Source organism: Capra hircus, chromosome 7 (assembly GCF_001704415.2).
Source record: "Capra hircus breed San Clemente chromosome 7, ASM170441v1, whole genome shotgun sequence".
NCBI lineage: Eukaryota > Metazoa > Chordata > Mammalia > Artiodactyla > Bovidae > Capra > Capra hircus.
In genome coordinates this window covers 67391262-67419224 of record NC_030814.1, presented here as the reverse complement: position 1 = coordinate 67419224, position 27963 = coordinate 67391262, and the positions used below count along the sequence as shown (strand labels likewise).

The following is a 27963-nucleotide window of genomic DNA, read 5'->3' as shown; positions in this document are numbered from 1 at the left end:
GGGGAAGAGATGGGGGTCTCCCTGGGCAGGAGACATCATGTGAGGAAAAGGGCAGAGTCAAGAGTGAGCGCAGGAAGCTGGGCGTGTGGTAAAAGTAGGTGCTTTCAAGTCGATACAGGGGCTAGAGTGAGAACCAGGTGCTTCTCAAGAAATGAGGATGAGAAACATTGGGAGACTGAGAAGCCAGGCCATCCTTCAGGACAAGTCAGGAACAATTTGGAGAAGAAAACAAGCCGTGTTTTGCCAGATATCTGGAGTATCTTGAGTCCACAGGTTTGTAGCATTTGGAAGATAAATTCAGGTGTTTCCAAAGAGAGGGGTGGATATTTAACAGAGAAGTTGGTGTGCGCTTTCTCTTGCGATAAAATTGAGGGTCCGGGAAACCTCAGGGGACTCTGCCCCCAACTCTCTCCCCATAGCAGGGGCACACCAGGGCCTGGCTCTCTCCTCCCCAGCCCTGGGGTGCCAAATCTGGTGCCACCCTGGCTTCCCTGGACCCCAGACCCCCACCTCTAGAGGACCCCCACCCCAAGAGGACCCCCACCTCAAGAGGGCCCCCACCGTGAGATGACACCCACTCAGAGAGGGTCCCCACCCTGAGGAGACCCTGACCCCAAAATGGCCCCCACCCTGAGAGGACCCCAACCCTGAGATGACACACAGAGAGGACCCCCACCCTGAGAGGACCCCAGCCCCAAAAGGACCCCTACCCCAAGATGACATCTATCCAGAGAGGGTCCCCACCCCAAGAAGCCTCGTAGATCACAGGAGGGCTCACACACCACACGGTCATTCCCAGGTTTAATTACAAACAGATTCCAAGCGTCCAGTCCAGGCTGACAGCTGGGAGGGAGGGGCCTCACAACAACCCCCTCCTGGGTCAGTGGTCATGGAGTTGACAGATGACCCCATCACCCAAGGCTTTCACCCACTTCAACACCCTCATCTGCCCTGGTCTGAGGACCCACAGCGCTTCAATTCTACCCCCAAAAGACAACTATGCACCGATTTTTCAAGTGGAAGATCTGAGCCTGGCGGGTACAGGAGCCCGTCTGCATGCCAGGGAGCTGGGGGCCTTCATTCCCCAGGAGGCGAACTGATGACCCTCCAGGAAGGAAAATGGTGCCCCTCGGCCTCATCGGGGACCTGGGCCAGGATCCAAGGCGAATGGCTGCTTTTCGATATATTTTCTTTAAAGGCGAGAAAAGGTTCTGTCTTTGGTACGTACATCTTCACTCCAGGTGAAGGTGGCAGCAGGTGGGGGTGAGAGAGAGGGGTCATGCACCCCGTGTCCTGACCAGGTTGACCCATCCCAGCCCCAGGACCAGCTAGAGAAGGAAGACGCCAGAGACCCAGGTGAAGGAGAGACAGCGGCGGTTCCGGCCTGACCAGGGTCCAGAGAAAGGCTGAAGGGCCCCTAAGGCCACAAGAGGAGCATCTGGGGAGCAGGGACAGAAGCCACAGGCTGAGAACCATCACCTGGGGAAGAAAGTGAAGCAGAGGTCAAGGTCAGCAGAGACAGCAACAGGAGACCTGGGTTCAGGTGTCATAGATCTCAGTTACAAGGTAGCAAAGTGACCCAGTGACAAGCCTCAGGTGGAGGGCCAGGGTTCAAGTCCCAGCTCCTCCATGGTCTTGCCCTGTAACCTCTCTGTGACACTGCTTCTTCCACAAAATGAGAAGATTGTTAACAGTGCCTGTTTGGGAGTTGCGTGGGAGTCAGTACAGATGTGGGGAGGGTCTGAGCATGGGGCCAGGACACAGCAACTTCTGCATTGGCAGCGATTATTATTCCCATTGGTGTTATTTCTCGGGTCACAAACAATTTAGGGTGTAGAAAGCAAACAGGTCGGACCCTGGCACGTGCACATACACAGTCCGTGGCACTGCACATCATTTCAGATGATCCACAGGACCGCCTCCATCCCTGGAGCCCTTCCCCAGGCTGGGAACTCTGTCTCTGCCTACTGCTGGGCCTGGCTGAGGGCAGGGAGCAGGCCAGCGCTGATGGGGGGAGGAAGCAGGAAGAGACTGTTGTCATGGGGACGGGAGAGCAGCCCAACCTGGCCCAGAAGGCCTCTCAGCCTTTGGGGAAATTCCACGGCCTGTTTCCCTCCATTAGCTGAGCCCCCAGCTCCCAGCTTCCTGCCCCCTACCCTTGCTCCAGAGCCTACCTCTGCCTCCTCCCACAGACTGCCCTAGTACCTCGACCCCTCTGCACCCCAGTTCAGCTGCCTCTTCCCAGCTTAGACAGGCCCCCATCTCACCCCAGACCCCCCACCAGAGGCTCTAGAACCATGGGACCTGTCTGTCCTCCCCCACTCAAGACATCTGAGGCTCCAGAACTGATGACCCAGGTGGACCTTCTCACCCACCTGCCTTGCCTCGAATGCTAGCCCTGCTGGACCCAGCCCTACTGGGCCCACCTCCCAGGTGGCCAAATGCTGCCTCTCTGAGGGATTTTTACCACCAGTTAAACACAGAGTTACCATAACAACTCAGGGAGTGAGTGCTGATAGGGACAGGGTTTCCTTTGGGGGTGATGGAGTGTTGTAAAATTAGATAGGGAAGGGGGCACAGTTCTATGAAGACACCCACTGAGTTGTGCCCTGTAAATGGGTGAAGTGTGCAGCATGTGCACCCGTGTCAATTTTTAAGATGCGAAAAATCTGGCACATTGGGGCCAGACGCACCTGGCTCAGGGTTCCCGCTTGACGACGCCTCGCAAGTGCAGCTCACTCTCAGCGGCTACGATGGGCTGCCCGTTCTGCAGGTGGTAGTCAATCAGGTGGCTGATGCTCTCAAAGAGCACGTCCTTTGTCCGCACCTACAGGGCCAGAGGCCATAGCATCAGCACCACTGGGAGAGCCAGTCGGAGAGGCAAACTCTTGGGCCACCCTAGACCTGCTGACAGGGCACTGAGTTTTCACAATGCCTCCTGTAACTCATGTACAAATCTGAAAACCACTGGGTCAAAGACTTCAACCACAGAATACATGTGGACACAGGCTCCAAATCTCCAGCACCAGGGGGCGTGGCTTCCTATAGTGGATTGCATGGTGCCCCCACCAAAAAAACATATGTCCACATCTTAACCCCCGAAACCTGTGAAAGGGCCCTTATTTGGGAAAAGCCTCTATGCAGATATGATTAAGGTGAGTTCATCTTGAAGGATAAAGAAAATGTGGTACATATATACAAATGGAATACTACTCAATCATGATAAAGAATGAAATAGTGCCAATTGTGGAAACATGGATGGACCCACAGATGATCACACTAAGTGGAGTGAGACAAATACCACATGATATCATTTATATGTGAAATCTAAAATATGACACAAATGAACTTATTACCAAGCAGAAACAGAGTTACAGATGTATAGCACAGACTTGTGGTTGCCAAGGGGGATCAGGCTGGGGGAGGGACAGATTGGGAGTCTGGCACTAGCAGATGCAAACTATCATATACAGGATGGACAAACAAAGTTCTACTGTAGATAGAGCACAGGCAACTGTACTCAATATCCTAGGATAAACCATAATGGAAAAGAATATTTTTTTAATGTATATATGGAAACTTCCCTGGCTAAGAACCTGCCTGCCAATATGCAGGAGACATGGGTTCAATCCCTGGTCCAAGAACCAAGATCCCATATGCCTCAGAACATCTAAGGCTGTGTCCCACAACTCCTGAAGCCCAGACACCCTACACTCCATGCTCCACAACAAGAGAAGCCACCACAATGACAAGCCTACTCACCACAACTAGAGAGAGAAAGCCTGCACGCCTACAGTGAAGGCCCAGCACAGTGCAAAAGAAAGAAAAGAAATTCCTTAAAGAAAAAAATGTATATATGTGTATACTGAGTCACTTTTCTGGTCAGCAGAAATTAACAGAACATTGTAAATCCACTATACTTCAGTTAAAATTAATTTTAGAAAAAGAGTAAAAAAAGGATGAGTTCATTTTGAATTACTCAGGTGACCTCAAATCCAGTGACCTGTGTCCTTATAAGAAAAGAAGGACTGGGACAACACAGAGACACAGAAGCCAAGAGAAGCCCTGAGAAGCCAAAGGCACTGGGGTGATGGGTCCACAAGCCAGAGAACAAGAATTTCCAGCAACAAGGAGAAGCTGATGGGGGACCCTGAACCAGATCCTTCCTCAGAGCCACAGAAGGAACCAGCCCAGCCAGCACCTAGATGTCAGAAGTCCAGCCTCCAGAACTGGGACAGAACACATCTCTGTGGTTTGAAGCTGCCCAGCTGGTGATGGTCACTGGGAGGGCAGCCCTAGGAAACACACACACCTCAGGAATCTTGTGGACACAGATCCAAAACTCAGAACCACCAAATCTAAACACCGCCTGCATCTTAGAATGCTGAGAAAATTTCAGCAGACCCGGATGCAACACAGAGCACCCCCACCCCCGTGAGGCTAACACCACTTTAGACAGAGGACACAGCAGTGAGCAGTGTGATTAGGTATGGAGGAGGAGATGGAGAAGGGAAGTGATAGAACAGGGGCCTGGAGCCGTGGTCCCGCCTGGGCCAGGCTGCACAGTAGCCACTGGAGTGTGCCCTATTCAGGGCACGGAGCACCCACAGCCCCCAGGGTGGTGTGGAGGATTCAGCTAGATGACATAAATTGTTGTTGTTTAGTCTCTAAGTAGTGTCAGACTCTTTGTGACCCCATGGACTACAGCACTCCAGGGTTCCCTGTCCTTCACTATCTCCCAAATGTATGTCCATTGAGTCGGTGATGCCATCCAACCATCTCATCCTCTATCGTCCCCTTCTCCTCTTGTCCTCAATCTTTCCCAGCATCAGGATCTTTTCCAGTGAGTCAGCTTTGTATTTATCACTCAAAGACACCCCTGTTTGTAAGATGCATTCGTGATGATAGAATGTGGGGGGAAAGTCCATCTTACAGTTGATGAAATATAGTACTTTGTAAGCCCTGAAAGGCCTTGAGATTGGAAAAGGTTCTCTAACCCCTCCAAATGCTTTATAGACTGGGAAACCCTTTGTGAAAGCTAAAATTCCTCTAAAACTGGAAAATGCTTTGTAATTTTGAAGTACGTGGTAAAGCGAAACAGGATCTGTAAATATAAAGGGCTCTGTAATCTGAAAGATGCTTTCTTAAACCTAAAGGGTGCTTAGAATGTGGGTGCCCCGATCTCGGACAGAGGAGAGAGGCCTGGGCCGTTGCAGCAGACCGGTTAAGTCCCCGCCCCGCCCCCACTCCAGGCTCCAGCCCCGCCCCACAGAGCCCCCTGCGGTCCGTCTCTGCACTCTCTCCCCTGCGCCCTCAGCGCCCGCCCGGCCCCTCCCCGCGACCGCCTTACCACGCCCTCAGGGTCCACCAGCAGCAGGTGCTTGGGCTGCCCCGCCTGCATGCCGGTGAGCACGTACTGCCCAGGGCTGCTGGCGCTGTCCCGCACGAGGAAGTCCCCGTCCGCCCGGAGCAGCTTCTCCGCCGCCCGACGGCTCATCTGGCCATGGTACCAGGGCTCCTGACGCAGCTGCTCCTCCGTGGGAGCGACGGGGGCCCGGCGAGTCGGGGGGCTGGGCCACTGATCCTCCACGGGAAGGGGGGCTGCCACCGTGCCAGCCGCCACAGAGCACTCATGCAGCCTCAGGGCATCCTCAAAGGGTCCTGCGGGCGGGGACAGTGTGGGCGGGAGAGGCCTGGGCTGCGGGGACCTGCTCCTTCACCCCTTACTGGTCCTATTAGTAACTCAGTATATTCTCTTGGATTTTCTAAGCATATGCAAAGAATGAGCATTTCTTTTTTTCCAATATGCACACCTATTCCTTTTTTCTTGTCTTGTTACACTGGCTTCCTTCCCAACGTTTATTATGCCTCTTGTTTCATCATCTTGTTCTGACTGCACTGGCCAGGACCTCCACTACACGTGCCACCTCTTTGGTAGGCAACAGGTGTCCCTTTCTTTTCCAAACTCTAATGGAAAAGCTCCTGATGGTTTGTACAAGTTCCCTAGGCTCCCAGCAGGCACCAGTGTCACCCTCCCTGAGACGGTACCGCATAGCTCAGACACCCTGGAGTGTGCAGTGACAGCCCTGATCCCTGCCCTGGTGTCTCTGCACTTGCTTTGCAACCCGCCTTTCTTCACTTCTGGTCCCTTGGGAATCCCTCCTACCTGATTTCTCCAGTGATCCGAGAGATTGACCCAGCCTCCAGCTCCTAAGACATGTGACCAGTCCTGGCCAATCAGCATATGCCTCTCACGCTCCTGGCCTAGTGATTGGCTGGGAGAGGTGAGACCATGACCCAAGGAGGGCAAATCTGAAGCAGCCCCAAGACTTCTAATGGGAGCCTGGCAACAAGCATCCCTTTTCGTACTAGGGTTGCTGGACCACCCGGCTGGGCGCCCAAGCGGACAGCCTGCCTCAGGAGCTCACACCTGGGGCACTTCCTTTCCCATCTGAGACTTCTCTGAGGAGCCAGTGGGGCCATGACAGGGGTTCATGTCACTGCCTAGCATGTCATCAGGCGGTGGGGGAGTGGAGCTTTGCAAACTTTGTGGAAGAAAGGATTTCCAGCTGGCTTGGGAGTTCCTCAAAGACCTCACCTGGGAAGGTGTGCTAGGAGTGGGAGACGACCCTGCCTGGGCCAGCACAGAGCCAACACGTCCAAAGTGCTCATGCAAAAGGATGGAGTTTGATGTTGTGGGAAAGAAGGAGGGTTCTGAACACAAACCTCCTCCATCCAATCGAGCCCTCTCTCAGGCTGGGGGAGGGACTCCACCATCTGCTAGGCCTCCCTTCTCAGGCAGGGGATTTCTGGCAACAAGCCAGAAGGGGCTTGAGCCTCCTCCCCCAGACCATGGATCACATGAAGAGGGAGCTTAAACTCACTCATCAGACTGAGGAGACCCAGAAACAGGGAGGTAGGCACGTCCACCCTGCAGACTGAGTCCCATAGAGAAGAGCCCACTGCGTCCCCATCACATTCTTCTAGGACACGAACTAGCCCCTCCCACCAAAATGGGGACCCCCATGGAGAGGAATCTGGGTTACCCTCAGGCGACCGTAGGGTCCCATGGAGGAGGGAGTCCCAAGGGAAGCATACAGCATACAGCCCATCCCCCACCAGACCACAGGTTGCTCGGGCGTGGCCCCACCCCACAGGCCGGCCTGCCCCCACTTACGCATGTCGAACAGATCCTTCTTGGGGCTATCCTCGGGCCGCAGGGGCTCAGGGCCGTCCAGACCCTGCGTGTTGACGTACAGATGGTCCTCGTAGTCTCTGGGGCCCCGGGCATCGGCCTGCACGTAGCCATCCCCAGGCTGGGCTGGGACTGGGAAGTCAGAGGAGCGTGAGTTCAGAAGAGCACAGGGTCACGCGGGGAAGCCCTGGGGAGGGGTCCAAGAGGGGCGCCCTGCCCACGCCTGTGTCCCTCCAGGAAGCCTACCCTTTAGCGCAGCAAGGTCGGGAGTGAAAAACCCCGTGAGAGCCCAGCTTTGGGGCTGTGAGAGGCACGGAGGTCTACAGGAGCCCTCTACACACACACACCCAGGCCCACTAGTCTATCAGGAAGGAAGGTGGCCCAGGGACCAGAGCTTCCCAGTTTCAAGAGAAGGCAGAAACCCCGATGTTTATGTTAAATCTCCACATTTTAAAAGTAACAACAAGACTCTGCTCTCCCTATAATTATGTTATCAAGTGAGGCACAGTCAGGTCATTCATTTGCTTGTGTTCTATTTTAGAGTTTCCTTTCTGTTCTTTTCTAATTTTGTTTTGAATGTCTGAAGCATTTAAATGGTTCAAAAGCTGCAATTTCATGAAACTGGTATCATTGGGTGAGTCTCTTCCAGGGTCCCTCAGTGTCCTGTGGGGATTCTACTGGGTCCTCCCCAGTTGGCCTCTGCCCAGCTTCAAGGCCTCACCCACCATATCAGACTGTTGGACTTGTGCTGACCAGATAGGTGAAAAACGGCATCCAGGGGGACTTTAATTTCCATTTCTCTTATTTTGAGCAAGGTTGAGCATCTTTGTTCCAAGGACATTTGTGTATTTTCCCCTAGATCTATCCACCCATTTCTAAACATCTCCATTTTTAATCCTTGGCAGGGAAATGATGATCTTTTAGTACACTGTGGCCAAATCCAACCCAAGGGCCTGAAGCTACAATCTCTGCTTTATACCAGTTAAATCCTTAACCCTCATAGGCAGCTGGGCTCACACACAGCTCTACCCTCTGTGGGCATGACAGGTGAGTAAACTCTCAGTGCTTCAGTCTCCTCCTCTGCTGAATGGGGAGAACAGGAGTAGCTTCTTCACAAGTAGGGGTGAAGACCAAAACCTCTGGCAGAAGTTATGATTTGATAAAATTGCTAACATCATTACAGCCCTGGGTGGTTGATGGGGGCAAAGGGCCCAGTCTGCACAGAGAAGGTGCAGATTCTCCCAGCTTTGTACAGTCACAGTGGGATGAGAAAGAAGAAATCTCAGTTGCAGGGGTCCAGAGAGTGAAAATTCCTGGACATTGGAGTTGGGGCACTGATGTACTGGCAGGAGTTCTTGGTCAGAGACTTGGGGAAACCGTGATATGAAGCAATAACTTCGTGTGCAAAAGCTCAGGGGGTAGGAAATGCTAATGACCTTGGGGGTCAGGTGTGAGCAGCCCGTGTCCCAGAGAAATAGCTGACCAGGGCCAGATGATGGCTGGGCATCTACTTGGCACCCAGTGCCACATGTGTTCTTTAATCACAGGTGCTGGGAGCAGTAGGGTTCTGATGCTCATCAGTGAAATGCCCAGATTGTTTGGGAAAATCTTTTTTTAAAAAAAAAAGCCCAACACAGATGTCAGCACTGCTGTAAGGAAACAGGCAGCCACGGCAAGGCTGGTGGGCAAACAAACTGCCAAACCACGTCAGGGAGCCATCTGGCAGCTTCCCCTACTGTGACAGAGGTATGCATGCTGTCTACAGCTCAGCATCTGTGGGAGGGATATATGAGGGGAGCCAAGGGGGCATCTGCCACCAATCAAGAGGGGGCCACGTGGACAAGCAACTGCAGGGACAGGGGACTGGCATGTGGCCATTCAGAAGATCCCACTGAAGCAGCCAGAGCCCCTGAGAGACTGTGGGTACTCACAGCCTGTCCTCATTTCTTTGGGGGGGTCCATTCACATAGGGCTGAAAGGAGATACAGGTGCCAGGGGGTAAGCTCAAGACCTCAGAGCTGGGGGCTAAGGGGATTTTAGCCTCCTCTGTCTTTTTTAATGTTGTATAACAGGACAAAATGCTCATGGGCTGAAAACTCAACCATTTTGTTAAAACTTCATAGTACCTGGTGGGCAGCTCTGTGATTTCCATCACATGGATCAGTGGCTGCTGTCCTGGGCACAGACTCTACTGAGACCCTGAACACAGCTAGTGGTGGACAACTGGGGGCACTGCTGTCCTGGCAGAGCCCTAGAAAGTGCCCGGATGTCTGTGAGTGAGGGGGGTCCTTCATGTGGTAGGGACTACACTGTGGTGAAAAAGGAGGGGGGAGGCTGCCTAGCACTGGTGCAGGGGTGAGTCCAAGATGGGCTTTTACCTGGGAAAGCCAGGTGGAGGGATGGAGAGCACACTACTGTCCAAAACTAAGAAAGCGACGTATGTCTGAACTGACTTGAACGTGCATGAAAATTCTAGAAAAACCAGGGAAACTACTACCCGTGGTTACCTGATCAGGGAGGTGGATAAAGCTAATGTGGGCAGGAGACTGACTTTTCGGTGGATGCCTTTTTATATGCTGGTGCTTTGAACCACTAACTGCAGTGTCTCTGTCCAACATGCAAGGAAACTGGTCACACAGACAAAAAGCAGATGCTGTCAAATCTCTAAGAGCCCAGGGAGTGACACAATCTCACTGGCCAGATGGAATGACCCAAAGAGGGGAAGCGATGTGAGGGATGGTGGGGACTCAGGGACACCGGAGCAGAGTGTGCTGGCTGGTACCTGAGGGGCCTACGTCCCACTGCAGGCTGCGGGCATCTCTTCTAGCAGGAGAGGCTCCCTGAAAAAGAGAGCAAGGGTCCCCCTGCAGTGTGCAGCCCCAGACCCCCAATCGCCCACCCCAACCCTCCTGTAAGTCGGATTCCAAGCTCAGCTCTGTACCCATCCCTCCCTCTTGGGCCTCAATCTCCCCACAAGCCCCCACCTGCCTCTGCTGTAGCTGCATCCCCCAGGCCAACTTGGAAGGCCTGTCCCCAGCATATGCTGTTCCTTACACCTGGAGGCCCTTCCCTACACTGCTCTCTGGGGCAACTCCTATTGACCCGTTAGGGCCCAGCCCAAGTTCTGCCCTGGGACATCCTCCTGACAGGGACAGTCAGTCCCCCATGGACATTCTGGTCACCCTCCTCAGAAGCCCTGATTCAGTCACGGCTGTGGTCATTGTGTCAGTGTCTGAGATGGGAACCTTGTCTGGTGTGTCCAGAGAGGGCTCAGCAGACCTGGACAGTTTAGGGAGGAAGGAGCAGGGGGCAGGAGAAACCCTCCTCTAGGATCACGGAGGCGGGGAGCAGAAAGAAGAGCTAGGGGTTGAGCCCCAGGACTTGGCCCTTGGGCCCCCCTCCCCACAGGTGTGCTGAGGCTGACCTGGCCAAGGGTGCCGAGGACCCCCAGCGCACAGGGCTGTGTGAGGGCGAGCCTGGAGTCCACCAGCCCGCCCAGGGGTGGCTCCTTCCCAGGGAGGCTGTTGTAGTAGTTGTGTTCCGCCTCCTCTTCGTCCCCCCAGGCCGAGTCCTCCATCCCGGTCAGCCTGCAGACACATAGCCAGCGGGAGCACGGGCCGCAGCACAAGTTGTGGGGCACAGACGGCGCCGAGGTCCCCAGACTGAGTTGTCCACCGTGGGGGACAAGCCTGACCCAGGGATCCTGACCTCTCCCCTATCTGCTGGGCGGGTGGTGGCGCCAGGAGCCGATGCTGACAGAGGAACTGGGTGTCCCTTTCTGTCCACCAACAGGGGCTCTACACACGTCTCAACGGTTTGGCTAAACTGAGAGGGGCCTCCACCCATCCCAGCCACCTCAGCCCCACTGCGGCCAGGGCATGACACCAGGCTTGCATCCTGAACCCAGAAGCCTTAGGGTGGTGACGCCATCCGCGTTTACAATGCCCTCACCCACTGGCCATGGACGGCATCTTCGAAATGCGTGCTACAGATGCTTATCCAGGCAAGTTGGCTCCTAAGAGCAAAACGGGGGAAGCCACAGCCGGCCCCTCAGTCAGGGGCGGACAGCAGGTCTCAGCGGGGCTCCCAGAGGGGGGCTTTGCAGCCAGGAGAGGGGAGGGGGTTGAGGTAGCCCCAGGTAAAAACCAGCGCTCATTCATGTGCTAGGGGCGCCTGATCCTGTGTGAAGGCCAAGGGGCAAGCTCAGCTATACACTGCTGGCTCTCATCTGTGCATATGGGACTCAACATGTCCATTCATTCACTCGCTACTCGAACCAGTTCCCATCTGTTCAGATATTTAAATAGCCGATCACAGGCCACTGCCTTAATTTGCCAGCCAGGGGCTCAGGATGGCTTCTACCCTGTTAAGCCACAGAACTGTCAGATGGTTAAGAGAACATCAGAAGAACTGCATCTGACACGTGAAAGTCAGATGGAATTCAGATGTTTGTGTCCATAAATGAAGATTGGCTGGCAGGCGGCCCACCGACTGCTCACACGTCCTTCTTGGCTGCCTTCCCGCTACCACGGCAGAGGCAGGCAGGCAGTCTGGCCCTTTGCAGAAGTGCCGGCCGCCCCCATGCAGACTAAGGATAATAGCATGACGGTCACTGCCTGGTGATCAGCTCCCTGAGTCCTCTCCTCTGCTAGGACTGGAGATGTTGTTATCCTGGCATCCTCATGGTTGAGCAGTGGGCCATGGAGGTGGGGGGCACAGAGCAGGGAAGGGGCAAGGATCCAGCCCCAGGGAAGGGGAGGGGCAGGGCCAGCATGGGTGCTGGGGAATGGGGATAGAGGGGCAGGCCAGTACCTTTCCGGGGGGACGACGACCCTGGGGGGGCTGTGCAGGTACTGTTTGAAGCGCAGCTCGAAGGCTTGGCCCACGGTGCTGATGACGCTCTGGGCAAGGCCCTCGCAGCACTCCAGGATGTGACAGGCTGGGGGTCGTCAGGCAGCATCAGCGGGGTCTCGACTGGCTGTGGATCCAGCCCGCGGCCCCACCCGCCCCCACTGGCCTCACCTCTCTGGTTGATGGGGTCCTTGGCCACGTAGGCCACATAATCCGCCATGTCCTGGGGAGAGAGGGCAGCAGACACAGGAGTCCCAGCAACGTGGGGGTGGGACTGATGGGCACGGACAGGGAATCTCAGGGCTTTTGGGGACAGAGGGGCTGGAAGTCCACTCCCACGCGTCTGCGGCCTTACCGTGTCACCACCGGACGCGAAGGAGATGGACTGCATGTGATGATTGGCGATGATCTGGCCAGAGAGAGACCACCAGTCACGGGGCTGCCGTTTCAGTTGGGGGAGGAGAGAGGGGCTTGGGCCAGTCACTAGAACAGGGCCACAGTGGGGACCAGAAGGACAAGGGCATGGAAGTGGAGACATCCCCTCGACGGAATGCCAGGATGACCAAAAGCCCTGCTGGATGGGGAGCCCTGAAGCCAGGGCAGGATGCAGAGACCCACAGTCACACGCCCACATACACAGGAAGACAAACCTGCCCCAACTGGTGGACATGTGCACACACGGGCACAGACATCCAATACAGATACACACAAAGGTGCATGGGCTAAAAGCCTCACACAAACCACACCCTGCACGCACACACACACAAATTCCCCACTCCAGCTGTTCAGAGACACAACCACTCACACATTCAAACACACTCCAGCCCACCTTCACACCTTGATGCATGACACATCGGCCCTCACACCCTCCCACACAGACACCTAGGCACAGCACATGCACACCCAGACACTCACCACTCTCACATTCAGACACATGCCCCATGCCACTGTGGAGGCACTGAGGAAACAAAAGCAGGACCCACTGGAGGCTCCTGACTCTGCACTGTCAACCCAGGCAGCCTCACCTGTGTGCTCACTTGCCTCCATTTGCTCATTTGCAACTTCATTTGCAACATCTGCTAATCAGTGTGCTCATTTGCATGAGTGTGCTGATTTGCTTATTTGCATGTTTATTTGTGTAGATGTGCTCACTTGCGTGCTCAATAGCATCTATTCGCCACCACCCACTGCTGCCCTAAGTGGTCATGTCCCTCCAAGACCCAGTAAGCACCACAGATGCCCAAGCAGGGCTCTCTCAGGGTCCCCAATGGTTCACTCAGCCTGTCACCCCTCAGGGATACTCAGGGCTCCCCCTAATCAACTCCTGCCCAGGGAGGCCCCCACTGGTGAACTGCTCAGGGTTAGCCCAGTGTGTTCCAGATAGAGTCCATGCAGGGGTGGACAGGGAGGTGAACGTGCTGGCAGCTCCCCGTCCCACAGCTTCCTCCCTAGGGGCAGTCTGAGCCCCCTCCCTGGGGCCCTGGCTTCAGCTCATCTCCTCCACGCTTCCCACGCTCACACCAGACCACAAATCACAGCACTTCCTGCCCCAAACCTCTGAGGAGGATAGCAGTGCTGTCTGGAAAAATCCCAGGTCCTCACCAGGATCCTTGCTAACCTCTCGGACTCTATCTTATCAGGTGACCTCTGCTCAATGTCCTCTTACCTCTCCACTCAGCGCCAGCATCACCACCTCCAAGAAGCCCTTCGTGATGCCCCTGCTAGGTCACAGTGCCCTGTGCATGCTCACAACCCATGCCTGGCCTCACAGTCCTCCTCAAAATTCACAGTTATTCCCTCCTTTCTGCAATTTTATTTTGTTGTTTGTTTCCACCAGAAGATTCCAAGCCTCGGTCTCGCCTCCTCAGCAATGCAGACAATGGGGCCGAGACCTTCTTTGGGAGGCTGTCCTAGGAGCTGTGGAGTGAGGAGCAGCTCCCCTGGCCCCGCCCACTCGTCGCCCCGGTGTGACAACCGTGGGGCGATGTGAGGGCAGCGGCCCCTGGCCCAGGGCGAGGCCTCAGCATGTGTCCAGGTGAGCAGTTTACCCGCACTTGCAAGTGGAGTGGGCTGTTCCCACCTTCCCTCCGGGCTTCACCTGGGTGAATCCACAGACCCTCAGCCAGGCCCTAGTTGGCTGGCTGGGCCTGAGTGCGGGGCTGGAGGAGACTGAGGGCGGGGCTAGAGAAGGCCGAGGGCGGGGCGGGCGGCGCTCACCTGGCGCGTGGCCGGCACCGAGAGGTTGAGGCCGTCGATGGAGATGCTGACCGCAATGCTCATGCCCGCGAAGCGCAGGTTGCTCTTGCCCAAGATTGAGGCCAGGGCCTTGTTGGGGGCCTAGGGGGGCAGACGGCACGGGGGTTGAAGGGGGCAGCCTGGGCTTGAAGAAGGTGGGGCCACAGTGGAACTGCAGCTGGGGCAGGTCCTGGGATGGCCAGGCGTCTCCCCCCTCACTTCCACCCGGGGACCACAGGCCCCTCACCCACCTTCTTCTTCCAGGAGCCCCGGACGCCAGGCACCGCTTCATGGAGCCGGTTGATGGCTTCCCTGTGTGGGCGGAGAGGGAGGGGGCTTAGAGAGCTTGGAGGAGAAGGGGCAGGAGCTCAGAGGAGGGTAAAGGCTCAGAGAAGGCAATGGGCTAAGGAAAGAGTGCCTTGCATCCTGAGGGGGGAGGGGCCCAGAGGACAGAGGGATGCTGGGGCAACTGGTGGCCTAGATGGGGACTCTCAGGCTCCCAGACGCTCACACCATGTGCCTGGCAGGTGCCCTTGCCCTCAGCTCTCCCCATCCTGCCCTTTCTTTCTCAGACACCAGCGGACCCCTGAGCCACAGCCCACTTGAAGGCACTGAGGTCAGATTTGGGGATGCTGGCACAAACCTTGAGCCTGGACCCCAAGTTCTGTGTGACCACAGGCTGGCCAAGATTCCCACCTGAGGCATGAGAGGATGCCCTCTGTTCTGGGCCCCCCCAAGACAAGGGCTGAAACTGACCCCCCAGACCGAATGGGAGAGACTTCGTGAAAGGGCTCATCCCTGTGGAGGGACTGTAACTTTTACAGGATCCTGAAGGTCGGGCGGACACACAAGTTCTTAACAACGTCGGTGCTGCAAGGGGAAACCAAGCCCTCAGCCTGACAGGTGGGAAGGTCAAATGGAGCAGTAGCTCCTCAAAATGGGTAAGGCAGTCACATCCCCAGGTGCACACCCCGGAGAACTGAAAACACAGGTACACACAAAACCTGCACACATGGCCACAGAGCACAGCTCACAAGAGCCCCAAAGGTAGAAACCCCCCAAATGCCCATCAGTTGAAGATGGATAAACAGCCCATGGTCCCTCCTATGCATGGGAGCATCATGCAGCCCTGAAAAGGAGAGAAGCCCTAACACTGCCTACCACGTGGATGGATCCTGAAAACAAGATGCTCAGTGAGAGAAGCAGACACAGAAGGACATACAGCGTGTGATGCCATCAATGGGAAAGATCCAGAACAGGCAAATCCACACACAGAGAGGGTGGGTTCCTGGTTGTCAGGGGTTGGGGGAGGGGGTTGGAGATGTCTGCTCATAGGGGCAGGGTTTCCTTTCGGGGTGATGGAATGTTCTGGAATTAGACCCTGGTCATGGTTGCACAGGGCTCCCAGGGTGGTACCAGTGGTAAAGCAATGGCACTAGTGGCACTACCAAAGCAGGAGATGCAAGAGACCTGAGTTCAGTCCTTGGGTCGGGAAGATCCCCTGGAGGAGGGCATGACAACCCATTCCAGTATCCTTTCCTGGAGGATCAGGTGGACAGAGGAGCCTGGCAGGCTACAGTCCATGGGGTCTCAAAGAGTCAGACCTGACTGAACGACTGAGTGCATCGTACACAGCACCACCGCCTCCACTCCGGCACTGAGTGGCGCCAGAGCCTGCCCCAGCCAGCCTCACCTGGTGACCTGGGTGCGTGTGCTGAAGTCCAGGGAGCGCATGGAACGGAGCACCTCGATGCAGCCCATGTACTGAGGGGAGAGAGCACAGGTCAGCACCAGCCCGGCAGAGCCCAGCTTGGGGCCACAGTGGACCCAAGCCCCCTCCAGCAAGTATCCCCATCGGCCTCCCCTCCTGCCACCTGGGGCTGGGGGCCCACTGTGGACCCAAGACCCCCTCCAGTGAGCCCACAGCCCTCCCCTCCTGCCACCAGCGCTATAGCCCCCTCCCCCATCCTTAGGACGATGCCCAACCTGACCGCCCCACACCATCCTGTCTTTTTTTTTTTTTTTCCTGTCTGTCATTTGCAGCCTGGCTCCTTCCCCAGCTCCAGGCTCCTGGTTGCCTCCTCAGAGCCACCCTCTTGACTGTGAGTTGTTCCCTGGAAGCTGGTAGATTCCTTCAACTCAGTCTCTCCTGCTCATTCTCTTTCTGCTCCACTAGAATGCCAGCCCAGGAGGACCATGTCGGGGTAACCCTGCTCACTTCTATATCTCAGGGCCCAGGGCAGGGCCTGAGAGCAGATGGTGGGTGGAAGCCATCTGGCCCTTTGCAGGAGGGAATGCTGACTCCTGCCTGGACCACCCTTTCCAGGGAAGGGAACTCAGAATCTCCAAAAGATGTTGCTCAGGGGCAGCTGGGGAAGGGGTACCAGAGATGAGGGCCACCAGTGCCCCCAACATGGTGTCTGCGCTGCAGGAGGGACCTGGGCCGGCCACATGCAGCAACCATCATGTGATCACTGTCATGGATGGGAAACGTCCAGGACAGGCAGGCCCGCAGGGACAAAGAGTGGGTTCCTGGTTGTCAGGGGTTGGGGAGGGAAGGGGTAGGATCACTGATAATGGGGACAGACTTCCTGTGGGGTGATGGAATGTTCCAGAACAAATAGAGGTGTGAAGGTACAAAGTAGCACTGAACTGTGCTCCAAAATGACTCATGGTTAATTTAGTTACGTGACTGTACCTCAACTTTTAAAAAATGATTCACACACACACATTTTGACCTTGAAACTCCATTTCTAGGACTTTATCTCACAGAAGCACCAGTCCCTAGGCACCAGATGTGGGTACAAGTGGCTGTTTTGGGGCACACACTCCACCCATCTCCCCAGGGCTCCAGTGGGCTGGTATTTACCCCCAGTCACTCTTGACTCTGCAGCCCAGTGCAGGGTGGCCGGAGTGCCCACCGACTCGCTTTGCCCTCCTGGGCTGGTCCCAGGGTGCCAGCCCCCTGTCTGGTCCCAACACCTGATGCTGCTCTGAAGTCTCGCCAGCCCCAGCCTGCCCCTCCCTTCCCATGAGAGCTACAGTACTGAAGGAGTGAGTGAGGAGTTGCAGACACCCCAAAACTTGACACATTTAGGGTTGCGAGGTCCAACCCAGGAGGCCAGGTTGGTATTTCCAATAAACGACGACTATTTTCTTAGTGTAATATGTCCTAAATAATGCATGAGATGTGCTTAGGCCATTATCTGTGCTTGTGAGAACTTTACATTTAACCGGGCAGCTTGCATTCTTGCTAAACTAAATAAACCATGGTGCTGGGAAGGGAAGAGCTTGCCGTTATAAAAGGAAACAAAATTTTAATAAATTTATATGCAAATATCTCTACAATATGGCATCAAGCGACAGGAGCAATTAGAGCTCAGTGAGTGCCTTTTGTGTGGACAAGGAGGCCAGGAAAGAGTGCACAAGTGTAAAAACAGCCACCAGCTCCTGCCCTCCCCCATCCAGGTCCTGGGCTGGCCTAGACAGAAGCAGAGGCTAGAAAGGCACCTGTCGCTTGCTCCCCCACTGCTTCTGGGGCCCCGCAACCCTGCCAGGCTGGCCTGCCTGATGACAAGACAAGGTGGCCTACCCCATCTCCCCAGCTGACGTGGAGCCCGTCACCATGTGAACGAGGAAACCCTCTAACAGAGCACACATCTGAGGGGATGTCAAGGCAGCAGGGCCCCAGGGTGAGGTCTAACCACCACCTCTCAACTAGTGTGCAGCCCACCCTGGCTCTGCAGCTAAAATGTGGCTGAAATCCTCCTGTGCCCCAGCCCCTCCCTGGATGAAGTGGGGGCACAAGTCAGCTGTGCAGGAGAGGAGATGGGCTAGGGGTCCCATCCTGGGGGACAGAGAGCAGACCACAAGGGCACAGAAGGTGAGGAGGAGGCCAAAGGAGCGCCAGGCAGTGATGACATTGGTAAGTCACTTGTCACATGCAGGCCTGATCCAAGCTCACTTCACCTGAACCCCCGTGATACAGTGACAAACCACCCCCAGGAGACAGAGCCCCAAGGACATGAGGCAACCTGCTCAGAGTCACTACTTGTAGGCTGCAAGGGCACAATATGAGCCCACATTCTGGGCTCCAGGATCACCTGCAGTGTCACCCAGAGTGTCACGCAGAGTGTCACCAGCCACGCAGGCAGTGTTGTTGTTCAGTCAGTAAGTTGTGTCTGACTCTGCAACCCCATGGACTGCAGCACGCCAGGCTTCCTTATCTTTCACTATCTCCCAGAGTTTGCTCAAACTCGTGCCCATCCAGTCGGTGATGCCATCCAACCATCTCATCCTCTGTCATCCCCTTCTCTTCCTGCCTTCAATCTTTCCCAGCATCAGGGTCTTTTGCCATGAGCTGGCTCTTCGCATCAGGAGGCCAAAGTATTGGAGCTTCAGCATCAGTCCTTCCAATGAATATTGAGGGTTGATTTCCTTTAGGATGGACTAGTTTGATCTCTTGCAGGCCAAAGACACAACTGATGCTTTTGAATTACAGTGCTGGAAGGAAGTGGTGAGGCTGCAGCAAACTACACGCTTGGGGCCAGACCCCCCTGGAATCCAGGGCTTTTGCCTGAAATGCCCAAATTTGTAAATGATGACAAGAAATTTTTATTCTTAGGACTTCCCCGGTGGTCCAGTGGGTAAGAATCCACCTGCCAGTGCAGAAGATGCAGGTTCCATCCCTGGGGCAGGAAGATCCCACATGACAGGGAGTAACTAAGCCAGAGAGCCACAACTACTGAGACTGCACTCCAGAGCCCACGTTCTGCAACAAGAGAAGCACCTGCAGTGAGAAGCCTGCGGACCGGAACCAGAAAGTAGCCTCCTCTCACCGCAACTAGAGAAAGCCCACGTGCAGCAACAAAGAATCATCACAGCCATAAATAATTATTTAAGTTTTAAAGAACTTTTTTTTCTTCTTTATCTCTTTTTAAAGACATCCTTATTTTTAAATAGAAGAGAGAAAAAGAAAGCAGAGGTCAAATTCAGCCTTGAGGCTGCCAGGCGGAATGACTTCTGATCCAGAATACCACACTCGAGGGAGGCCAGCTATGGAATACGGACAGTGACCCACAGGAGGGCTTGCCCATGTCCCCACCCCCAGAACCTGTGAGCACAGCGTTAGTGGAACAGGGTCTCTGCAGATACAGCCAGGCTCAGGATGTCAAAATGAGAGTCCTGGATTCAGGACTGGTCCTTAACCCAGTGACCGACGTCCTTACAGGAGGATGGCAGAGGGAGGGGAGCCTACGACACAGATGCGGGGGATAGGGCTGGGGCCTGCGGCCCCCAGAAACTTGGAGAGAGGTTCTGTTCAGAGCCCCAGAAGGAACCAGCCCACCAGCACCTTGACTTTGGACCTCCAGAACCAGGAGAGAAAACATTCCTGTGGTTTTCATTGCCTAGTTTGCGGTCATTTGTTACAGTCACCCCAGGAGGCCAACAGAGAAACTCTGGAGGGGGACCAACCTTCCCCTCTGCAAATGTAGAAATGGAGGGAACCCAGAGCCCACCCAAAGATGTAAGGGGAGAAATCAAGTTAAAGTGGGGAAACTGGGGCCCAGAGAGGGGAAGGGACCTAAGCAATCTCACACAAGTAGGGCAGACACAGTATAAGCACCCAGCTTGCCACTCTGCCCAAAAGACCCCCCATGGCTCACGGTGCCATAGGCCCCACACCATTATTACTCAGTGTCTTCCTTCTAAACTCCATTTGTAAACAGAACTGAGGTTATTTCTAAAGGCCACTGTAGGAAACCACCCCAAAGTCTTTACACCAGTGAAGGGATAAGTAAAATGTCACCTCTCAACATATTGGAATATTACTCAGCCCAGAAAAGGAGAGAAGCCCTTATACTTGTTACCACGTGGATGGACCCTGAGAGCATGGTGCTGAGTGAGAGAAGCACACACAGGGTGTGATCCCACTGATGGGAAACGTCCAGAACAGGCAGATCCACAGACACAGAGAGTGGGTTCCTGGTTGTCAGGGGAAGGGGTGAGGGTGACTGTTGATGGGGCTTCCTTTGGAGTGCTGGAATGTTCTGGAACTAGATTATACTGAGTGTTTCACAAATCTATGAGTGTACCAAGAACCTCTGAATTGTACAGCTTAAATGAGTGAGTTTTATGATACTAAAATATATCTGCTTTTTTAATATGCATGAGGAAACAGGAGAAAGAAGAAAGAAAAGGAGATGTGCATGAGGTAAAAAGGAAACTGCACATTGTTACCATAAACCTCGGGTTTGATGCCTAGCAGTGCTTCCTAATAACCATTAAAATAAACATATAATTATCAAAATGAAAAGACCCGTTCAGGATGAATTGCTTATTTTTGCTAAGCAAGTTAGTGGAAGTTCGTTGGGCTCCAGGCCATTTGCAGAGTCTCAGAGTCTCCCCGCTCCTAGAGGAGGTTGAAGAACAGAAAAACTGGACTCTGGTGAGAGGGACTGGAGGGATGCCAGCAAGGGAGCCCCAGGACTGTGCACAGGACCACCTTGCAAACTTGAGCACATCTACGTTATTCTTCCATTTGAAGTCTGTCCCCAGGAAAGTACATCCCTGCGTGTGTGTGTGTGCATGCTCAGTAGGTCAGTCATGTCCGACTCTTTGTGACCCCACGGACTGTAGCCCACCAGGCTCCTCTGTCCATGAAATTTCCCTGGGGAGAATATTGGAGTGGCTTGCCATGCCCTCCTCCGGGGGAACCTTCCCCTCCCAGAGATTAAATGCGAGTCTCCTGCATCTCCTGCATCGGCAAGTGGGTTATTTACCACTTGCACCACCTGGGAAGCCCACAGGTATGTGTTAATTTTAACAGAAACAAATGAGGCCTTTACCAGAGAGAAACGTCCCCTTAACTGAGTGCGCTAGTCTCCGGGGGCAGCCGAGTGAAGCACCGCACCCTGGGTGGCTCAGAATAAGAGGTCTGGCGTCTCCCAGTCAGGGGGATCTGGTATCCAATGTCCAGGGGAGGGTCCCTCCTGCCTTCTCTAGCTTCGGGCAGCAGCTGGCCTGGTCTCACAGACATGTCTCTCTGGTCTCATCCTCAGTGGTCACACAGCCCCTCTTTATGTGTCTGTGTCCAGTTGTCCCTCCTCTTATAAGGACCCCTGTCACAGAAGGTCCTGGGCCCCTCCTGACCTAGGACGACCTCATCTTGACCAGATTACATCTGCAAAGACCCCATTTCCCAATGAAGTCACATTCTGGGACCCAGCGGACATGAACCTGGGGACACCATCCTCGCCCATACACCAAGGGATCCAGCTCCCAGCAGCTGCATCAGTGACAGAGTGCACCTCCAAGTCCCCTGCTGAAAACGCACAAGCTGACCTGGCCCACAAGCATCGTGAGCCCCATTGAGGGCTGACACAAACTGAGGGGCGGCCTGCAACATAGCTGGGGTGTGCTCCAAAAGCTGGGGAGCCCCTGGCGTTGAGCACTGGGACACCCTGCACTCCCACTCATTGTGGGTCCCCACAGAGCATCCTCCTGGGTGCTCATGTCTGTGAAAAGCCCTTTCCAGTCACTGCTTCAACCTAATCCTTTTTACACAGAACTCGAAGCATTTAGGGCATTTTTGTTTGTTTACTTTTCTACTGTGGACAAAACATAAGTAACATTAAATTTATCATTTAACCATTGTTGAGTGCACAGCTTGATGGCACTGAGCACTCACATTGTCGTGCAACCATCCGATCAGCTCTAGAGCTTTCTCATCTTCCCAAACTGAAACTCTGACTACCCGTCCCCTTCCCCAGTCCTTGGCCCCACCATCTACTTCCTGTCTCTGTGGATCTGATGCCTCTAGAACTTCCTGTGAGTGGAACCAGACAGTGTGTGTCCTTCTGTGTGTGGCTTCTCTCACTGAGCATCACGTCCTCAAGGTTCCTCCAGGTTGCAGATGTCAGAACCTCCTTCCTTTTTAAGGCTGAATAATATTCCACTGTGTGCATGAACCACGTGTATCTATTCATCCATCAATGAACACTTTCTGATATTCAGGCTCTACTGGGGCTGTCCACTATTGTGGAAGATCACATCACCCGCAGTGGCACTGGAGCCGCCGCAGTAATGCCTGGGATCACTCTAGCTGTTGCGTGAGGGCAGCTCTGTGCCCTGTGTGTCAAGGGGAGAGAAGCCCACACCCTATACCCTGAAATATACTCTAAGTTATTGTGAATTGCTGTCCCTGTGTTTCTCCTTTTTATTGTTGTTTTATTACATCGTGGTGGTTTGGGGGGAAATAAATGTGAAGGTAGATGTTATATTTATATTTGATGTTCATTTCGGTGTGTTTAATCATTCTTTTGTGTCCAACTCTTTGCAACTGCATGGACTGGAGCCCGCCAGACTCCTCTGTCCATGGGACTTTTCAGACAAGGATACTGGAGTGGGTTGCCATTTCCTTCTCCAGGGGAATCTTCCCCACCCAGCGATCAAACCCACATCTCCTGCATTGCAGGCAGGTTCTTTTAGCACTTGAGCCATCGGGGAGGATGGAGGGTTTAAACACTGGTAATAAATGAGCTGTGGCTAATGTGACAGGATTGCACACAGTTGGCTTAAGCTGGTGGTTCTCAAACATGAATGGGTGTCGGAATCACCTAGAAGGCTTGTAAAACACTGATCACCAGGCCCACCCCCAGAGTTTCTGACTCTGCCTGAGAATGTGCATTTATAATAATTTCTCAGATGTCTGGGCACCCCACTCTGCTCAGCATTGGTTCAAGCCAATTCGGTGGCCCGTCTCCCTTGCCATGAATGGAGTTTGACACTCTGGCAGGTAAGGTGTAGAAAGAATGGAAGGAATGCTTTCTCTTCTCCCAGTAGACATGGTTGGATCTGCATATGACACCTGGTGCTGTGGCTGCTCTTTTGTGACCATGAGGACAGCTAAACCAGCAAGCTGAAGATGGCAGTGTGAAAAGACAAAAGACCTGGGTCTGCAGGGATATGCTCAAGTCACTGAATTAATCCACCCTAGAGCCATCCTACTCCTTGCCTGCAAGGAATCAGCTGTATTTGCAGCTGAAATACCTGAGACAAGTTAACCTCCCACATTCTCCGTACACACCCACTTACAAAACCCTGCCTTCAGGAAACACTGGGTGGCCCAGAGGCAGTCAAGCCTGGGACCCTGAGGCAGCCCTCTGTCTCTCTGGGCCCCACTGAAAAGTTTCTTTGAAAAGAACTCTGGAGAGGGCATGATGACAGCACCCCGAAGAGCAGAAAGGGCTTGTTGTTGGAATTTTCATGAACGTGCTAGAGTGCCACGTGCCAGGCAACCAGGTGACCTCAGCTTAAAATGGAGCAAAATTAAAGGTGAGTTCTTCAGCCGCACCTGCCCATTCAAGTGTGCATGGCCACATGTGGCCACCAATGGGACAACATGGAGCCGGAACGTTCCACGCCATGGAGACACTCCAGGCAGCACTGGTCAGGGCCAGTCGCACATGCAGTTTAGGGAACATCACAAGACATAGTCTGGGGCTTTCCAGGAGAGGCATCCTACTCACAGAAGGACCCAGCAGTCAGGAGCGGCCTCTCTTCTGCAGGGTGAGGGGGCAGAGGGTCTAACCTGGGACAGAAAAGGGGCAGCAAGGCCAGATGCCTCTTGCCCAGGTGAGACAGGGGTGGGTCCTCCCTGCCTCCTCCAGCATCTGGTGGAGCTGCCCTCCTGCCTGCCCTGCCCCAGGTCTGCACAGCCAGTGCCTACCTCTCCCTCCTCCATGCATCTCCCCAGGGCCTTCGCTCACGGCCACCGGTCTCTGGATCCAGGGTGACCTCATCCTACCTAACGACCCTGTGAAGACCCAGTTCCCAAACGAGGTCGGGAATGAGAACAACTAGAGCCCATGATGAGGTCACCGAGCTGGGAAACTAATCAGCCCCAGGCCCCCAACCACCGGGGCCTCTGCTCCCACAAGAGGATCCACGTCCTCCTGGTTCTAAGCTGCTCTGAGTCGTGCCTGTGGTGAGGCTGCTGATGGTGCCACAGCGACCACGACCCTTGCCAGGTTCCTTGACATGGCTGCACCTCCGGGTCCTCACCTAGAAACTGAGTAGAAAACCTCGGGATGGGGGAGAATTCAACCGAGGGCTTGACTCCACGCTCATGTCTAGACCAGATGCCCTGAGTGAATCACTGCTCGCCAAGCCTTCCTATTCTTGTTTTGAAACAGGGACCGTTAACAGGGTTTCGTGAGGGTTCTATGATATCAGCTAGGTGAGTCAGCTGCTGTTTTAGCTTCCTTTTGCTGCTATAACAAATTAACACAAATTTAACATTAATGTATCCCCTTATAGTCCTGAAGGTCTGGAGTCCAGCTTGGATCTCAGGAGGCTAAATCCCAGCGTGGGCACGGCTGGGCCCTCCAGAGGCTCCCTGCTTTTCCAGCTTTTCACGGCCCCTCCCTCCATCCTCACAGCCAGCAGAGCAGCATCTCCTGTCTCTCTGCCTCTGACCCTCCCCCCTCCCTCTTCTAGGGACCCTTTGATAACACTGGGCCCCCTGGGAATGCAGGGTCATCCCCATCACAGGGGCCTTAACTTAATCCCTCCTGCAAAGTCCCCTCTGCCCTGTGAGGTGACATGTCCACAGGTCCTGGGACCAGGACAGGGGTGTCTCCGAGGCTGCTGGTCTGGTAGTTACTCTGCCACTCAGGTGGCAGCAGGTTCGGGCTGGAGAGCGGCTTCCGTTCTGGGTCTGGTGCTGGATTCTCACCAGGTGACAACTCAGCCTCTCTGGGCCTTGGTGTCCCCACCTTACATTAAGTGGGGACAGCACATTCTCTCCGGAGGACCTGGGTCGCCCCCGTCGGCCCCTGCATGATTTGGGACACAGCTGCTCCCGCCTTGACCTCACACGTCCCTGTGAACCAACCTGGAGTGGACTCATGGCTCTCAGAACACCTGGGGGCTGTGGGTGCAGAGACTGAGGCTCCCAGGGGAACAGAGCCGGACACTGGGGCTGATTCAGACTCCCCACCTGTGCCCCTTTCAGGGCAGCCACACCAGGGCTCATCTCCAGCGCAGATGCTGTAGCCCCTCCTCCCCACCCCCACGCTGCCCTGCTCCAGGGCATCTCCCAACAGTGCTCCCAACAGTGCCCCAGCACCCCTGGCTCTCTCTGCTGCCCTGCCAGCCCCACCCCAGCCCACTTCCACAGGAAAGCTCCTTTCAGCACCAACGCTGCTCTGTGACCCTGCCTAGAACCATCCAAAGCCCAGCTTGCCCACACAGCCCCCAGATCTTACTCCTGTGCTCCTCTCTCTGCACCGGCCCCACCACATGGGTCTCCGGCCAGTCCCCAAACCTGCCAGCTGAGCCCCTGCCTCGGATTCCCTTTCCCCAGTTGTTTCATGCCTAGGGGCTCCGTGGCTTTAGGGCTCAGTCTAAATGTCATCTCTGAGGGGCACCCCACCCACCAACCCTGCTAAGAGCAGCCAGCAGTCTCTGACATCACTTGATTGGAATTTCTGCACAGCACCTGCCAATATCTGCCACTTCCTGTTGTTTGTCTATCTCTTGTTTATTTACCGTCAGTCTCTCCCTCTAGAAACCAGAGCCCCATAAGAGCAGGGATCAGATGGGTGGGCCCCATTTCCTAGCATGCCATCAGCACCTGGCAGGCTCTGGCACACATTATTAATAAATGTCTGCAGCATCGATGGCAACGTCCAGACCACTGGAACAGTCCAAAAGCCTGCACCCCAACAATATGAGCGTCTGAATTCTGAGCACTTCTAATCCCCACAGCCACGGCCTCCGAGGGGATGTAGTGGGAAGCCCAAGGCATTGCCTGGGAAACATCTCGCTACAAAATCAGTGTTGAATCCAGCGAAGCTGAGATTCAGCAAAAGAAGGGGCCATGATCAAGTCAGAAGACTCCAGGAGAGAGGAGCAGGTCTAGATTGTGAGGCAGCCTGAGGCCTGCTGGCCAGTCCAAAGCTCTTCCTTTCTAACCCACTCCCAGGGAAGCAGCGGGCCTGCCTGGACCACACCTGGACGTGCAGAAAGTCAAGGCCACTGAGAGCCACCACAACACAGCACCACAAACTGGGGACTTAAAACAACAGAAATGTAAGCCTGGCCCTACAGTTCTGGAGGGGGTAAGCCAGGGATCCAGGCATGGTGGGGGCCCTGCTCCCTGAGGGGAGGGTACTTCCAGCCTCTTGCAGCGTCTGGCAGTGGCGCGCGGCCACCCTGGACGCCCCTTGATTTGTGGGTGCGTCACTCCATTTCTCTCTTTGTTGTCACGGGGCCCCTCCCTGAGCGTTTGTGTCCGAATCTCCCTTTTCTTAGGAGGATAGCAGAGATCGCAGTAGGGCCGTGGTACCCAGTGTGACGTCATCTTAACTCGATTATATCGACAAAGACTCCATTTCCACATAAAACCATATTCTCAGGCTCAGAAGGTCAGGAATCTGAGGAATACTAGTCGGAGGGAGGCTGTAAAAGAAGCGAAGACAAAACACCTCACGCAAAGACACAGAACTCCAGGATCCTGGTCCCCAACCCAGACTGAAACGCTGTCAATGTACATCGGACTCTGATGTGACAACCAACTGTGGGTGGGCGGAGTGGCCGGTAGCCTGGGGCGTGAGGAAGCATTTCACGGCGAGGCATCCCACGGGCCGCTCGCCGCTTCCTGATGGTTCATCAAAACTACCCACAGAGGCAGAGGTTCATATAAAACCAGGACAAATAAAGACCTGCTTCTCTGCAGCGCCTTCCGAGGCCCCGCGATCTCTCACTTGGAATCAGGGACCTAGCGGGGCGCGGCCCTTCTGCACCCCACGTTGCCCACGGTCTCCGACCCTTCTGTCTAGAGGGAGTTTTCAGTGGGGATCTGGGTACCCGGCCGCCCCCACCCGCGTCTTCCGTCCCTAGTCTCACCCAAGAAATGGGGGGCTACGCCTAACCTGCGCATGCGTGCCCCCCTCCCACCAGCCGCCCTCTCCCCCGCCCCTCCCACGTGACGCCGTGGGAACCTGGACCCCAGCGCCTCCTGGGTGGGGGTGGCCAGCAGAGCACGGGCGTGGCAGTTGGGGTCTAGGGTGAAAGCGAGAGGAGAGATGGACAGACACCTGGCTTCCCGGGGTCCAGAGTGTCCAAGAGAGAGAAGTGGGGGATGGGAACCCCCGCGTCCAGACGGAGGCTCGGGGGAGGACGCGGTCCCAGGGTCCCGCCGACGCACTCACCCTAACGACGTAGGAGACCCCGGGCCCCAGAACCCTGGCGTCCGGGTGTAGCCAACCGTGCGCTGGCTTGTGGATGAAGCTGCCTTTGCGGATCCACTCGTCCCCGGAGGCATCTGGGGGCCCGGTCGCCCCCCGCGCGCCCCGCGGTCCCCGCACTCCGGCGGCCCGGCAGCGGCTGAGCGCAGGCAGCGGGCAGGGCGCGGCGCAGCGCGGCTCGCAGGCGCCCAGGACCGCGGCCGCCAGCGCCGGGACGCCGGCCGGGCTGGCCGGCTCGGGGTCCGGGTCGGCGGCCTCCGCGCCCCCGCCGCCCGCGCCGCCGCGGGCCGCGGCTCAGGAAACCAGCGGGGGCCGCAAACTTCCACTGCGGCATGCGAGGGAGCAGCGCGCAGAAGGTGGTGGGCGCCTCCGGTTCCGGGGCTGCGGGGGGCGCGGGGGGGCCGCGCGCCCGCCGGGACCCTGCGTCAT

The 27963-nt window shown here is 55.3% G+C and overlaps 1 protein-coding gene across 1 annotated transcript; it reads right to left on the bottom strand.

Annotated features, from left to right (window-relative positions):
• On the bottom strand, positions 775–27963 carry SHC2 (SHC adaptor protein 2). Its single transcript, XM_018050520.1, is given in 15 exon segments — positions 775–1479; positions 2694–2827; positions 5351–5661; positions 7178–7327; positions 9978–10035; positions 10620–10782; positions 12008–12134; positions 12218–12269; positions 12402–12455; positions 14264–14383; positions 14533–14593; positions 15975–16045; positions 27499–27817; positions 27819–27934; positions 27937–27963. Coding segments are annotated over 14 exon segments (1758 nt in total). The 3' UTR covers positions 775–1479; positions 2694–2698.